The 17760-nt window shown below is 37.7% G+C and overlaps 1 protein-coding gene across 2 annotated transcripts in view; it reads right to left on the bottom strand.

Annotated features, from left to right (window-relative positions):
* The window catches only part of LOC122795869 (leucine-zipper-like transcriptional regulator 1), a 1318154-nt gene that overhangs the window by 796798 nt on the left and 503596 nt on the right, over positions 1 to 17760 (bottom strand). For both annotated transcript variants that reach the window (XM_044064282.1, XM_044064283.1), the window contains one exon: positions 11876 to 11957. In XM_044064282.1, the coding sequence (XP_043920217.1) occupies positions 11876 to 11957 (82 nt within the window). The remainder of the gene's footprint in view (positions 1 to 11875; positions 11958 to 17760) is intronic.

Below are 17760 nucleotides of genomic sequence, written 5' to 3'. Positions count from 1 at the left end.
CAGGTGATTAACTTACTACTACTTTTAGATTTATTTCTTATGACAGTACATGCAAGAGTGTTACTAACCTGCCTCACATCGCAACAGCTGCAATCTACAGGCATGGGTTTCCTGGTTTGCAGCCTGCTTATCTGCCACTGTGAAAGACATAAGAGGAATATTTAGCCATACCTATCCATAATATACATGAGCTGACAATTTTTAAAAAGGTAGTGAACTGATACTTACACATGGCTGTGACATCCCCTGTCCTCCTAGTCTCTTGGATCCACTGATCCAAGAGATCCCTCTTTCTCCGTTTCAGGTCGGCATAGTGATGCCTGACCTGTTCACCAGTTTGAGGTATGCCAGTCGCACTGGTGAGGTCACAGGTGAGACGGTCCCAGGCTTCCGCTTTGTATTGGGAACCTTGATACTGGCCCTGCAGCAGTCTCTGGTCATGGTCTTTCACAAGGAGTCCTGCCATGACTCTGGACTCCTGGATGCCCCAGCACTGTGCCCGAAAGTGCACACCCTCTCCCATACCAGTCATAGTGCCTACAGGAGGAAGCTGCAAACAGTTATGAGATGTATTCCCACATGTTGGGTTTAAATAGTGCTGATTTGCTGCACTTTGCTGTGATTGGACAGTTTTGAAAATGCCAAGCTATTGGCAAACCTGCTTACCCGAGGTTGGCATTGCTTAAAGGGGTTTACCAATGGGCAAACTGATTTAGCTGGCCTGCACATTGCTTACACCTACTGAGCTGGGCTGTGCAATGCTTAGCATTGCTTAATTTTTAATTTGCATACTATTCACTGTTTGGCATTGATTTATTATTCATTACATGTTATATATTTGTTTGGTATCCGTGATCCATATGTACATACACTGTAGTAGGTTATACAACATAAAACTGTATATAGATTCCTTTCACATGTTAAGTTTGATTTTCCTATAGTGAGGATCTGTTTGGTGATATCTCAATCTTATGTACTGCTGTGATGGCTTAGTGGTTAACTGATGTGACTATAGTGTACAAGGTCCTGGGTTCAAGACCTGCAAAGGCTGTTTTTTTGTTTCTGGCCAGTACAGTGGCTGTTGCATACAGAGTGATTAAGGCACTTTTAAGCAATTGTAAGTGAGTTTGCACGGGTTTGCGTGATGGTAAGCAATGCTAACTTCCAGTTAAATATGCTTACAGGGAGTTAGCTTCAATATTGCTTAACCTGTGTGCACATTGCTTATCCCCATGCAAACAGGCTTAAACCCACTTACTACTGCTTAAATATGCTTACTCTTGCTTAAAAATGCTTACTCCCGCTTACCCCCACACTAATTTAGACAGTAATGTAAAATGGTTCTTGGGAAGATGGTGGATTTGGACACTCTATGGATTTATCATTCAATACACATTGTACCTTTGATTTGTATCCCTGATTCCTGTGTACATATACTGTATGGGGAACTTGTGATTATCTGTGGATTTTACAACATTATGACAATGACACCTCACATCTGCATTAAATGCAGTACTCCAGTTCACAAATATATGTTATTTAGTAGGTCATGCAACAAAAAATATTGTTCATAAAGTGATTTGACATGGAAAATGGAATGTACTGGAGTGAGACTCGAACCAGGAATGAGTGCTCATAAGGCAAATGCTCTGCCCACAACACTACTGCTTCATTTGCCTATATCTTGATTTTTATCGTCTTGTGCCATTTAAGCTGCAGTAAATGTAGCTAAGCAATGGGCAAACCCACGCACCAATCGTTAAATTTTATCTGTTTGATAAAAAAAAGCTTGTTTATATTTTAGATTTTAACTATTGCTCTTATAAATTTAAGGGGGATGTTACTGAGGGTATGTGAACACCTATGAGTGGTCTCGCTCATTCTTATTGTTAACCTGCTGTTCTTGCTTGCAGGGGCATGTATATTCTGAGAGTTCTGCTCCCAGACATGGCCCCTGCACTCATACATGCTCCATGTCCGTTTAGGAGCTCAGGCAGTGTGCCTTCATTAATATGCATGGCACGCTGCCGTTCTGCTCCTAAACGTCCGCTTCTGTGCAGAAATAAGCTAGTCCTGCACAGATGAATAGTGAATCTGGGTGTATGTGTGTGTGTGTGTGTGTGTGTGTGTGTGTGTGTGTGTGTGTGTGTGTGTGTGTGTGTGTGTGTGTGTGTGTGTGTGTGTGTGTGTGTGTGTGTGTGTGTGTGTGTGTGTGTGTGTGTGTGTGTGTGTGTGCGTGTGTGTGAGACAGAGAGTGAGAAGAGTGAGAGTGATCCCTGGCAGCAGCAGCCATGCAGTCCTCTAGCAAGGATGCAGTGGAGTCACAGCAATTGTTCATCTTCTAGGTTGTTACAACAACTGACAATCGAAATTTTACCAACACTTTGCAATATATAATGATTCAAACCTCTTTTGTTTTCCTAGATGCCAAAAGCCTTTCTCTACCCAGTATTTTGAAAGACAACCTTCAGCTCAGTATCATATTTTGAATGTTTCCTCAAACAACGTAAACAAAAGTGCATATTTTCTTAGCTGTACTTGTTGTTTATTCAACTCTGTACCTTTGATTTACAGCTGTAACAGTTCTCCTTTATATATTCATTACTTCTCCAAAAGGAATGTACAGCTGTCAGTGAAAAACCTACAAACATTGAAAGTAAAAAGGAGGCAGATGCACTATAGCCAAATGCAAGGATTTAAAGACCTGTTCTTACAGAAAATTAGCTGCTTTGCTTTCATCAAGGTCAACTTCTCCATGTGTACATGTTTTTGGAATGATTCCAGAGTAGTGCAGAAGCTAACTAGGGAACAATAACAAATGGATGCAACAGCCAGAACGTCTTGTAACTGGAAAGCAATGCACATGTTTAGAGAGTACCCAGAAAGTAAACTGATGCACTGAAGTCCATATGGCAACAAAATAAATATCAGCTGCCGATTCATTCTACCACAACATAATAAGTTGCCATATTTGAATAAAAGGCTACACATAACACAGATATCCATTTTCCTTTGATTTAACACATTTTCAAGGACATAAGCATTAGGATAAGCATCATACATTCAGATAAATCCATTCTCTTCAAAATGTTAATGACAGAAAAATCAAGAAATCGAGCCATTATTTTATACTCGCTAAGTAGTGTTTTTGCTGTTTTGCATGTGTAAAAAAATAAACAGAAAAAAGTGTATGTGTATGAGTGTGTTTGTATCTGTCTGCATGTGTGAGTGAATGCCTATATGAAAGCAGAAGTGACTGTGTGTCGGTGTGTGAGACAGAGAGTGAAAAGTGGGAGTGATCCCTGCCACCAGTAGCAGTTAAGAGGTCTGCATACCTGTCAGCCTCTTACCTCACTGTTGTTGTGTCTTTCGGCTTTTCCCGGTTAGGGGTCACCACAGCAGAACTCCGGTCCGTTAATGATTGGCAGTAGATTTTTTACATGCCGAATTGCCAGCCCTGATGCACAACCTTCAACGAAGGTACACCCATTCACACATGTCTCCACGCAGAAGATGCTTTAGCTGAGAATCGAACCGGACAGCGTCTTACTTTGAGGCGACAACGCTACCGCAGCACCACCACCGCAGTCAGCCACTTACCTCAATATATCTGGATAATCATAAAATAAACTGGGTACAAAGACTCAAAATAACAATATATTTTTACATGATCATGTTATAAAATCACATTACTTCAACATTAAGATTTGTGTCAGGTTCCATGTTCTGAAGCAGAGGTGTGTGTGTGTGTGTGTGTGTGTGTGTGTGTGTGTGTGTGTGTGTGTGTGTGTGTGTGTGTGTGTGTGTGTGTGTGTGTGTGTGTGTGTGTGTGTGTGTGTGTGTGTGTGTGTGTGCCTGCAAGAGAGAAATATAGTAGTAAAGAGGTTTACATACCTCTCTACCTTTCAGCTAAAGAAATATGGATAAATAAAAATAAAGGGAGAACAAAGGCTCAAAAATATGAACAGATTTTAATTGTTTTTATAAAAGTTGTTTAAATAACAGGATTTACGTTAGAAAGACTGAAACTCAAAAATCTATGTTATCATTTACAGATGTCAATCTCTAATAACTGCCAATAAACCAAACATTATAGGAGAAAAGAACCAAAAAATAAACTAAATACCTGGACATGTTTAAATTGTTATAGTTTGGATGCAAAATGCTTCCTCCAACACCATTAACATATGCTGCAGCAAGTTTGAAACATTAGGTGGAGGAATATAAAAAAAATAATATAGTACTTTAAAAATAAATACGTAAAACACAACAATTTTACTGAGACCCCATTCTCAAATTGCAATAACGCCCTTCAGGGTGTGTGTTAATGTGTAATTAATGCCCTTTCAGGGGTAGAGAGGCCCTCCGCCTGCAGCATCGGGCCTCATAATACCCCTGGGTGGACATTAATTACACAATATACTCCCTATTGTTAAAGCTGAAAATGGTTGTGTACATCGTCTGGTACTCCAACAATTTTAAAAGGGCATTTCTGAAGCATTATTTATTTACCGTCTGATGACTGAGTTTGTCCCACTAGACTAGTAGTCCCTTTTCTGTGGAAACCTGAGGCGGTATTTATATTCTTCTTCTTTCGGCTTTTCCCTGTTAGGATCACCTGTCTGCTCATGATTGGCAGTAGGGATTTTACAGTGTTGAGTTGCCAGCCCAGCACCCAACCTTCCACGGAAGACACACACACACACACACACACACACACACACACACACACACACACACACACACACACACACACACACACACACACACACACACACACACACACACACACACACACACACACACACACACACACACACACACACACACACACACACACACACACACACTCCTAGGGCCAATTTAGAGTGTCCAGTCCACCTACAGCATGTCTTTTGGATGTGGGAGGAAATCCTTGCCTTGTAAGGCCTTGCTGTTCACTGTTGGCAAGCTGAAGGATGTCAAGGTCCAGTCCCAAAAAGGTAAGCATCATGACCAGTCCTTCTAGCTTATTAACTGCCAATGGCACTCATATCTAATCACAAAATGAAAAGACAAAATGTTTTTTTTTTGTACAGACTATTCTCCCCCAGTGACTAAAAAGCCATCTAATTAAAAACGCTGTCTCCAAAAGGTTCTGCAACTTCCATATCCATTGCAGGGAAATGCTGAATTTTTCAAAAGTGGCATAAGTTACTGTACAACCCATGGACACAGCTTTATCAAAAAATACCAACTAAACAGATATTCAAGTGCTACCAGTCATGGTGGCAGATGTGAAGCAGCTGGAAAGCTGCCTTGATGTCAGACATGGCAGTCTAAGGACCTGCATCTCATGGTTGTTGATGATTTCATTATCACGGAGTGTGTATTGACCCATCACTGTTTCCCTGTCCATGCTGTCATCAATTCCCAAAGGGTTTAAAGTTTCCAGTACTGCAGTAGCAGATGTTTTGAAAAATGACCCAGTTGTGCTTCACTGAGACAGAATATGATCATGTCAGGCTCATGCTAATGTCAGTTAAAAAGCCTTGTTTTACAGGACAGCTCAGTCAGGGCAAGATTAACTTCAGCTGAATAGAAGGAATCTTGGCAAGGATTTTGTGTTCCACAGAGGGTAGTGATATTTGTGATATTTTGCAATTGAGGTAATGCTGTTCCCCTTCTTTAAGGAAGACCATTATTGTAGCTAGCTTGGAAATATAGGGAAGGTCACCCTTAACTTTAGTTTGGGGTACAGCTGGCCATTTCTGAATCTCCATCTTAAATACTTCACATCTTGTCCATAAGATATCAACTCCTGTACTCCCCCCCTCTCAGTGATATTCTGTAAGAATGCCTAATATGCCTTTTCCACTATCATATTTGATAAGTTTCATTTCCTTAAGATGTAATAGAAGCCTTTAACTTAGGCAGTTTCTGGACAGCAGAGCTTCAGTAGGGGATCAAAAATGGAGATATGTGGTTTGTGGTATGTGTTTTCGTCTGAATGCGTGTGTGGAGATGGGAATGTCTGCACCAATTCAATGCATGGACAGCTGGGGGAAACTGCCACCAGACAATGCTTGTTAGCAAGGGTGGTAAATAATAGTGATTCAGAGACATGCAAATTAGCTAGTAATGAGGTCTTACTCACTGGAACTTAACCTGTCTGTGAATCACCTTTCCCATGATTATGTATACTTGAACTACCTGGGATATGGTGTTTATGTGGACACAGTGGATTTCTCTGAATCCCAATCAGGACCATTTTTTAAATTGTTTTCAACCTTTTTTACAGTTCCCACAACTGTTCTCTGTGTAGGCACATTATAGTGATGTGGGTGATGTTGTGGGGTTAGTTGTAGATAACTGGGTGCCCTGTTGTTGTTTTCTTTCTTTTTTTTCAGTTGTTGGTTCAGTGCTGAAAATATAACTGTGTTTTACTGTTTTACTTTAAAAAGAAACCCTGCACTTATTTTTTGTTCTATAAAATTTCTCATGTATCAGATTTAATAAGGTTTAGCAATTAGTGATACTTCTAACAAGTATTACTATAATAATGATAACAACTAAAAACCTACTTATTTGAACAAGTAAAATGCAAATGCTTTCATTATATAGGAGTCATCTACAACGGACCTAAACATCCTGTGCAACAATTGCATAATTTCTCTTTTTCTCTTAGTTTAATTCCCCCATAAGAAAAATCACCAAATTCCCAATATTCTGTTGTACCTTCTTTTTCCTTTTACTCCATCTCCTTCTCAAATATTATAACTGTCACGTCTTACTGTGTTTGCGTCCCTGCCCTTACTCTTAGCATACATCCCTTACTTCTAATATTTACATTATAAATAGCAATTTTTACTGAACCACAGTTATGTTGTACTTGAATAGATGACCTGAAATGTGTAACATTATGCTTATAGCTAGGTTTTGTTTTCTATTTTGCCGTAACAAGTGGTTATCTCACTCCTTGTTCCTTGAGCAGAACCTAAAAATGGTCTGCTAGGATGAGTGCTCTACCCATGTTAACAGTTATATTCTTATTTAATACATTAGAATTGTTATTAAATGTAGGCATTCCTTTTTTCTCTATATTCATATTCTTGTGTGTGCAGCCCAGTTATGATAATCTGTTTTCCTCAACCATCCATCCTCATCTATTTCTACTACAAACTGTTTAATAAAGGTGAATGAGTGGGCAATGTACTTACGGACATCCTGATCTACATTTTTCTCTACTTGAAGTATAGGTTCTTCAGGTGTTATGTGCAGTTCCCAAAGAGAGTTCAAACTGCGGTACTTTTATCTTAGTCAGATTTAGTATTACTTTTTGCTGTATGAGTGCACATTTCATCTTATAAACATATGTGTAGAAATGTGGATTGTTCTCAAAAGGGAGAAATATTAATATGATAAAAAATGAGGTGAACAAGTTGATCTGACTGTTCTTGGTTTTTTCAGTTTCTTTATCAAGTAAGCTTCCCTTTGAAATTTTTGAAGAAAATATGATTAAAAGATTCTTAGATATATATGGTTGTAGTTAGATATATATGGTTGTAGTTTAGAAGAATGAACACTCATATGAATGAATGCTTTTTACTGCTGTAAAAAAAAAAAAAATGCTCATATGAATGAATGGTCTCCTTAATGGGATTTTAGCTGGCTGCTTTTTGTGTGAGGTCATACTGCAGCAGGGTAAGGGAATACTTGCTGGTGTGATCTTGGATTTGGTATATATAATTAGCAGTGAGTGTGGCAGGTGGAGGAGGTGCCCCTGCAAATGAAACTACTTTTAATATTGCTTATTTTTTGGTCAATTTAGATTCCCTTTATAATGATTTGTCTTTTTACACTCATTCTTTTGAGCTTTGAATATTTCATGAGACATATAAACAAACACACACACACACACACACACACACACACACACACACATATATAAAGATAGATAGATAGATAGATAGATAGATAGATAGATAGATAGATAGACAGATAGATATATAATACATATATAGATAGACAGACACATTTATTTAGCTATAGGAGCTGGGCCACAAGGGATAATTTTCAGCTGTAGCCCTTTTACACAATCAAGAATATTAGAAAGCTTGAAATCTTTAAACACTGACATATGTAAGGCAAAATACAGCATGTACATTGTAGGTCATTATGATTACATTGGTGATTTGCACATATTTGATGGGGCGACAACAAAATAATCTACATAAGGTGACATATGGAGAATAAGTAGAAGGGTGCAGTCATGATTACAAAAGGCAAGGAGGTATTCTGACCAGGAACAATGCATTTAAGCTAGTATCTTAATACTGTTAAAGTTTGGTATGACCTGATAGGTTTGGAAGGAAGACTGGAGGTAGACATATGGCAGGGCTTATATGTATGGGTGGTTAAGGCCATAAAGCAAATGCAGGAAGATAAGATGCTTTTGGGAGAGAGCAGTACTGATTTATTCAGGGCAGTGGTTATGAGTTCTCTAGTGTGCATTTTGAGAAACAGTTTGGTTTTGCAGGATAGACTGTAATTGAAATGAAGGAGTATGTAAAGCAAAGAGAGGAGAAGAATGGTACAGAGATGGATGGGTAACATACTGGCTTTGGACAGTGAGGTGCAACAGTGCTCTAGTTTGTCCAATGAATTAAAGAATTGACATACTTTATTTAAGCAAGTTTGAATCTTATTAATATTTCTGGGAAGTTTGCAGTTAGTGGTAACACAAAGCACAGACTGTGATAACAGTAAATCTGATTAGAAGGTGTTTCATGTCTCTGGGTATTTGGTGCTGTATTTGGAGTGTGTTCATTTTTGTTCTGAAACTACATGTGGTACAATTTATGTAATGTTTAAAGGTGAGTGAGGAGTCAATACATGCATCTCAGAATTTGAAGTGAATGACTTTAATCTAGGAATGTCAGCAGAGGAGAGGATGGAGCTTTAGACTTATTTAGACTTCATGGTAATGAGTTTCTTAGGAGTTTCTAGAATAATTAATTTGGTCTTTTGTGATGTTAAAAGTTAGGCTTAGGCTGGTGAATCATGTTGTGATAGAGATAATTTTTCAAAGTATAAATACCACCTCAGGGCGGCCACGGTGGTGCAGCGGTTAGCATTGTCGCCTCACAGCAAGAGGTTCTCCATTTCAATCCTCAGCTGGGGTGCCTTCTGTGTGGAGTCTGCATGTCCTCCCTGTGGTTGAGTGGGTTTCCTCTGGGTGCTCTGGTTTCCTCCCAAAGACATGCAGTAGGTGGACTGGACACTCTAAATTGGCCCTAGGTGTGAGTGTGTGCATGTATGTGCCTTCTGTGGAAGGCTGGGAGCCGGACTGGCAACTCGACACCATAAAACCCCACTGCCAATCATGAGTGGACAGGTAATCTGCTGTGGCAACCCCTAACTGGGAAAAGCCAGAAGAAGAAGATTATTCGGGTCAGACTGAACCCTTCAGAGTTCATACCCCACTCTTAAAATCAGGCTGTACTGCAACCTTAGTGAAAAAAGGAATGCAGTGGAAGTCATAAAACAGATGTGAAGGTAGACTTCCAAGGGCTTTTTTTTTCAGAAATACAACAGAATGGGGTAGGCCTGAAGGAAGGATGAGTCAGAATGAATAGTTGGAGAAATTAGGTTTGCTGTAAGACTTCAGTGGGAAGGTAATGATGACAGGAGATCAAAATAAATCCAAAAAGGAGATTGCATGCCAAATATATATTTCCTTTGCTTGTCCCATGACAGTGGGAGGAAGGGCATGAAGATTATATATACTGTTTTTGCATCTAGATAGCAATGAAATTCCAAAGAAGAACTTAGTTCTGACCATGATTAACAACACATATTATTTTAAAAATCTATATCTAAGCATAGAGATTGTCTGGCCCTAGATTATACCAAGGTTAGTGTGGAGAAATGTGTACAGTCAGAATGATACTGAGTGTATCCAATAATATATTAATAAAACAAAGGGAAAAGAATCTGAAGGTGGGGGGTTATGGTTCTTAAATATAATTTAAAGAACAGGGATCCTGCTTGCTACTGAAATGACGGAGTTCATCTCTCACAGATAGGTTTGGATTTGTTTAATCTACACATTTGTTTCTTACATCAGGACCTGGGGAGTGGGTGAAGGTTTGTTTAAGCAATACAATATAACAGAAAATATGATAGACATGGGTGAAATGAGGACGGAAGAGAGTGAGGGCATATTGTAGGATATAAGAACTAAGGTAGGTGCACCTGTGGATTAGTCTAGGGAAACAGATTTGAAGGTAGAGAGGCTATAAATTAAAGGTAGTTGGAGTAAGCCAGGTAAAGAAAGGCTCCAAGGGGGGAAGGGGGAAACACTGTAGTTCATGGGCAATGGGTGTGTGCTTAATCCTTGAAAAGGCATGATGCCTCCTTAGAAAAGAGGGAGTCGGACTAAAAGTTGAAGGTCCTTGGCTATAATATGGGCTAATACTGAGTTGAGATCGTTGCATTTAGGATGAGTGAGGGGAAAACACATCTTCCAATGAGAGGAGGGGAATGCTTCCACTGCACTGAGATAGGCATGATGGTATCTGGTACACTTCCATGGAAAAAAAAGGCAATGCAGGTATGTTTCCATGAATATTACTTCGATGGGGCATACTCCTTAGTTTGGTAACCCTAGCACTGATTGGCAGTTATCCAAAATTAGATGACAAGGATGGCTGGCTTTGATACTAAAGCAACAGGGAAATGAGCCAGTGATTATAAGGTCAAGGCTACTATTAGGGCCTTGTCCACAATACATATGACAGGTTACAAATAAAATGCTGGGAAAAGGAATTTATTACTTTTTGAAGAGTTTTATTTTTTGCAACAAAATGATGGAAACTGAAAGATCTTGAATGTTGCACACATGCAATTATATGGATATTGGGAAGATTCTTTGAAAAGATATATTTATAAATTTCATATGGTTCTTAGAGTAAAATGGTGTTACAGATTGAATTAACTAGCATCCTCCCTACAATAAATGTACAGTCTTGACTGTACTGCAATCATAGTGTTTCTTTGTTTCCAAGGGGGGGGGGGGGTCAGGACAAACTTTGATTAACTTATATTACTTCTTTTCCAATTTTTCAGTTGTGACATTTTAAAACTGTATGCAATTATATATGCACCCCCCAAAAAAAAAGTAAATGAAAACTTAATGATTTAAAGCTGTATAAGGAAAATTATTCCTGACAGTGGGAGCTATATTTCTGATTTACTCCTTTCTGGCTTGAACTATTGACTCCTTAGGTTTCATCTTCTAGATCAAGTCTACCAGTCAGAAATAAATCCTTCCATAATTTCACACTACTGATACTTGCTATTTATATAGCAAAGCCTAAAAGCTCTGAGCTATGTACTTAATCATGCATCTGGCTTGTTTCTGCCATTTAAATATTATGGCCAGCAGTATCTGTCAGAGATTTGGCAGATGACATGCATTAGTGGAAGCTGTAGGACTGCTTTTGTGTTTCAGTGTTCCCTGCTGTGCTGGTAGCATCTCTGACTTAACTGGAAATGTAGCACTGAAGAAGGCCTATCTTCTGGTATTCACCTGAGTGTTTCTTGCTTGGCATCCCTGAAACATTATTTAGTAAGAACAGAACCTAGAGATATAGTGGTCTACCTACATGATTTCCAAAGTCCCTCAGATAAATTTAAAATAGGGAATTATGTGATTTAGTAGATCATATTCTGATTAATAAATGAGATGAAATGAGAGCTCACAGCAAGTAGTTATACAATCCACTTAGCTGAGCAGTGTATGTTAAAAAAGTAAATACTTTATGATAACCTGGATAAAGAAACCATTCATTATCCATATACCATTGCAAAAAGAATAAAGCAGTTTCCTTACCAAGGCTTAGTTTTGTGACATCATTCATTGAAGTTATGTTACCATCTTGGTAATCACTTGTTCCTCCAAACACATAAATGTCCTAGTAAAAATAAATATTTGGTTTTAAATTAGACTTGATAAATATCATTAAGATATTACTTAAATACACAATTCATTGTAGTTAAAGTCTGGTAATCTTCTTTAATCTAAGCATGTGATACTCTAATTTAACCCAGCTGGCCTACAACATGTATTAAAAATCATCTGCCCATGGACGAAGCATTATGACCAACTTTAGCTACTGTGAACAGCTGCAGGGACCCAATCAGACTTCACATATATGCTCCCTACCAGTGGATGTGTTTAATCTGTATCAGTTTTTCAAGGAGGGTGCCTTGTAACACGGATGGATACCAGTTAATTATTATTATTTTCTGAATGATGTTTGCCTCTTGGTTCACTGCAATTCCACTTTGAAAAAAAATAATGTACTAAAAATGTTGACTAATGAACAAGTCTGTTTTATTAACTGACTATTGTTCTTTAACTTGGAACAGTGGCACGCTCCGAGTCTGCTTCCATTGGTATTTTGAAGGCGTCTGTATCACGTTATCGAAATTTTACTACATCGAATCACTAAAGGTCGACCTCTAGTGATCGATATAGTAAAACATCGCATAAGGTTTAAAAAAAAAAACAAACAAAAATAAAAACTAACTAGTGTAGGCAGGGGGACAAGCCACACTGTGCCCCCACACCCCCCCACATAAATATTTCAACTCCGAGACTGCACTACATTGAGGTAAATGAAAATCTCACCCTATGGAGATTTACGTTTACCTGTACGATGTTCTGCGCTTTCGATGTTGTGGTGCCGACAATATCAGCTTCGATATTGTCAGCTTTCGACATCGTGAAGTAGACCCTTTTGAAGCATATGAAGGGCTCTCTTATGGTACTAAATTCATTTATTGTACCACGGGACGTTCTTCTAGTCAAGAATTTGTTTTGCATCTCAATCTATCCAGTGTTTCTAATATAAAAAATAAGCTTTTTAAACATGTCATTGGGAAGTACATTTCATTTACCTAATACATCACCTACAACAAATTGTGTAACATTCAGAGACTTAGGTTTTAAATACATAAAAATGATGCAATAGGGGATTATACAGTGGATATATAAAGTTCACAGACCCCTGTTAAAATGCTAGGTTTTTGTGATATAAAAAAAATGAGACCACAATAAATCATTTCCCACCTTTAATGTGACCTATAACCTGTACAATTCAACTGAAAAACAAACAAATCTGTTAGGGGAAAAAATATAAAAAATAAAAAACATACAATAAGCTGCTTGCATAAGTGTGCCCACCCTTAAACTAATACTTTGTTGAAGCACCTTTTGATTTAATTACAGCATTCAGTCTTCTTGGGTACACACCTGCCATCAATTAAAGAGACTCTGATTAACCCCAAATAAAGTTCAACTGTTCTAGTAGGATTTTCCTGACATTTACTCACTTGCCTACTACAGCAAAAGCCATGGTTTGCAGAGAGCTTCCAAAGCATTAAAGGGATATCATTGTGAAAAGGTATCAGTCAGAAGAAGGGTACAAAAAAATTTCCACAGGATTGGATATATCATGGAACACAGTAAAGATAGTCATTAGAAAGTGAAGACAATATGGGACAACAGGGACGTTGCAAAGAACTGGACGTCTCTCAAAAATTGATGAAAAGACAAAACGAAAACTGGTCAGGGAGGCTGCTAAGAGACCTACAGCAATGCTGACAGAGTTGCAGGAATTTATGACAAGTACTTATTGTTTACTACATGTGACAACAATCTCCCATATCATATTTGCCATATGTCCGAGCTATGGGGTAGGGTTGCAAGACAGAAGCCTTTTCTTACACAGAAAAACATCCAGTCTAGCTAAAATTTGCAAATAAATACATCAAGTCTCCCAAAAGCATGTGAGAAAATGTGTTGTGGTCTAATGAGACCAAGGTTGAACTTTTTGACCACAGTTCCAAAAGGTATGTTTGGCACAGAAACAACACTTTGCATCACTAAAAAAACACCATCCCCACGGTGAAGCATGGTGGTGGCAGCATCATGTTTTGTGGTTGATTTTCTTCAGCTGGAACTGGGGCTTTAGTTAAGGTGGAGGGAATTATGAACAGTTCCAAATACCAGTCACTTTTGGCCCAAAGCCTTCAAGCATCTGCTAGAAAGCTGAAGATGAAGAGGAATTTCACCTTTCAACACGACAATGACATCAAGCATACATCCAAATCAACAAAATAATGGCTTCACCAGAAGAAGATTAAAGTTTTGGAATGGCCCAGCCACAGCACAGATCTAAATCTAATAAAGAATCTGTAGGGTGACCTAAAGAGGGCTGTGCACAAAGATGTCCTCGCAATCTGACAGATTTGGAGCACGTTTGCAAGAAAGAGTGGGCAAATATTGCCAAGTCAAGATGTGCCATACTGATAGACTCCTACCAAAGAAGACTGAATGCTGTAATTAAATCAAAAAGTGCTTCAACAAATCATTAGTTTAAGGGTGTGCACACTTATCTAACCAGCTTATTGTATGTTTTTTTATTTTTTATATTTTTTCCTTAACAGGTTTGTTTGTTTTTTAATTAAATTGTACAGGTTATAGGTCACATTATATATATCACACACACACACACACACACACACACACACACACACACACACACACATGTATGTATATATATATATATATATATATATATATATATATATATATATATATATATATGGAGAGAGAGAGATACATATATATTTATATATATATATATATATATATATATATATATATATATAAATATATATAGCTAAAGATACATATAAATATATATAGGCATGCTGAGATTATGTTTTCACAATTAATTGTAAGTGTCATAACTGGTTGAGTGGTTGTTTAATGGAGACCAATTACTGTCATAGTGTGGAATGTATAATGTAATGTAGGTGGGATTTGATAGTAATGCTAAAACTTTAATTTGTAACGAAAGTTTTGGCATTTAGGTTGAGTGAGTGAGTGAGTGAGTGAGTGAGTGAGTGAGTGAGTGAGTGAGTGAGTGAGTGAGTGAGTGTGTGTGTGTGTGTGTGTGTGTGTGTGTGTGTGTGTGTGTGTGTGTGTGTGTGTGTGTGTGTATGCGCTCCTGCCCTTATTCATGTGTGCTAACCCTAACCCTACCCATACTACTAATTGCAACCCTACTCATTACATAACAGATAATAAATTAAGTTGTTTTTCTTTTTTGATCAGCTAATTATTCATACAAATAGAGGTTCAACGAATTGTGATTCATTTTGATGATTCTATATTTTCAGTATATACATATATATATGTATCTCTCTCTCTCTCTCTCTCTAGATATATATATATATATATATATATATATATATATATATATATATATATATATATATATATATATATATTGTTGTGTCTTTCAGCTTTTCCTGGTTAAGGTCGCCAATATATATAGATATATATATATATATATATATATATATATATATATGTGTGTGTGTGTGTGTATGTGTGTGTGTGTGTGTGTGTGTTATATAATATGAGTCTATGGCATAGGAACATAGGAACATAACAGGTATACAATCATGGGGACCATAAGATGTCTAGCCATATATACCTTGAAACAGACCTTTTTCAAGCACTTAATAGTGATTACCTCCTTTAACTAGTTTGAATGCTAAGAAATAGACCAAAACAGTATGAATCAAAAAGATTCAAATACAAAAGACTTTGAATCACCCCCTGCTAATTTTATATACTTATTATGAGATGGCACTACAGTGAGGAAAATGTAAATTCCTCAATCCCCACTGTACTTTGATCTCACACACCAAAACAGCGATAATATTTCAGAAGTTTTTTTCACACTCTACAGCCAATATTTCAAGTGCCCAAACTTTGAATGGAACCTATACTACATATATATATATATATATATATATACTGAGACGCATGGATATACCACCACTGCTAACCAATATGTGATGTGTATTAAAACCACCACTGCCAACCAATATGTGATGACCCTCCACCTCTGGGCAAGTAATCAAGGAGCCTCAGTCCTCACCACTAGCAGCAGTAGGCGATGTTCACTGGGAGGATAACAGGTACACGCACAGTATTTCCAGATGCAGCTCTCTGAATCAAGTGCAATTTCCCTTAAGACCACCCAAAGACCACAGTCAGTCAGTGGCTGGTTTCTCCTTCTTTCTCCAGATCACCAGTAAGACTCCACACTGGCCCAACTTTAGAGTTGAGTCCTTAGCAGGGGTTCCAAGCCAAGTCCTCCAAACACTCTCTCTCTGTCCAGCCAGGGCTTGATTTGCACACACACACACACACACACACACACACACACACACACACACACACACACACACACACCTGGGAAAGGCTGGCACAGGTTTACTAGCTATGCTCCCTCTTTCCCAGACTATAATGAGGTTATCACTGCCACCAGAACCCCTTGCCAGCTACTTTAAGGCCCTTACAGGGGTACCCAATATACTGAGTGAAATTAATATTAATTCAAATGTTAGTTTGACCAAGAGCAAGGCTATTAGGAGTGGCTCACACAGTATCACCAAATAAATATGCAAGTACTCACAAAACTTAAATATCTCTGCACAGATCAGCCACAATGAAAGGTTTAAATATATTTAATAATAAATAATAAAAGAACAAGAAAATACTAGGTATATATTCACAGTGACATCAGAGGTCAAATCACAGGAAATATTTAAAGTAACATTGAAAAGGCTCAGACAAATAAAGAAAAAGAATATCTAAACTAAGCTTCACTATATGCCTGAGTAAATCTAAGAGAATTACACTATTCTCTAATAATTCTTACTTAATAGAGCAAGGCAGATGATGTGGTGAATGATTCTTCTTGTTGTCAGGCCCAAGATAGAATATGGAATGTTCTGCCTCACTAAGAGACTTCTCAAAATAATACTTAAAATATTACCTCTGGGATAGTTTGCAGAATGACATCACTTCTGGTCATCTAACCTCTAGTTCCAATGCAAACCCCTATTGCTGGAAGCTGGCATGGCTTAGCACCTACCTGTAAAAATACACACACAAGGGCTTTGTTCAGATATCTAGCAGCTGCTGGAAGTCATAAAACAACTGCATACCTCCACACTTCCAGAGTAGTAATTATTTTACTCCAAAGATAATGGAAAAGCTTCCTATTACAGACTTTGTGTCTCTTGCTGCATTGAAACCTGTAAAATAGTGTATTTGTGGTCTAGTGTATAAAGTGATTAAATTGAAGATATTTTTTAAAGTTTTCTGGACGCAGATTAACCTCCTGATTCCCAGTTTCCTATGTTAAAACATATACATTTAAAGAGTTACAATACTGCATGCACATTTCTGTTTTCTGTAGCAGGGCACACTGTGGATACTTTTCAGACACAAGCACTTTACAAATACCTTTTCAATACAAATGTCTGCACAAATGAGTTTGATATACAAATGACATACAGTTCTAATACATTTGTCACACAAGCATTTTGTATAAATCAGTTTGATATTCAGAAATGACATATAATTATTTGCAAAATTCCAGCTAGATGTGCTGGTAGTATCTCCTTTCGCCACATATACATATATATTTATGTATAGATATATGTGTGCATATACATATATATTTATATATATATATATATATATATATATATATATATATACACATTGACGTAATTCAATCACTTATCCTAGTGCTAAATGGGTCGATGACAAGTTGAAATTAATACTTAAAACAGAAAGTCAAATATGCAGAGACTCCTGGCATGTATTAGACAACTTAAACA

The sequence above is a fragment of the Protopterus annectens genome, chromosome 2.part2 (assembly GCF_019279795.1).
Source record: "Protopterus annectens isolate FY-2018-M chromosome 2.part2, PAN1.0, whole genome shotgun sequence".
Taxonomy (NCBI): Eukaryota; Metazoa; Chordata; order Ceratodontiformes; family Protopteridae; genus Protopterus; species Protopterus annectens.
The sequence above is the reverse complement of the archived record's forward strand: the minus strand, read 5'-3'. Positions and strand labels throughout refer to the sequence as shown.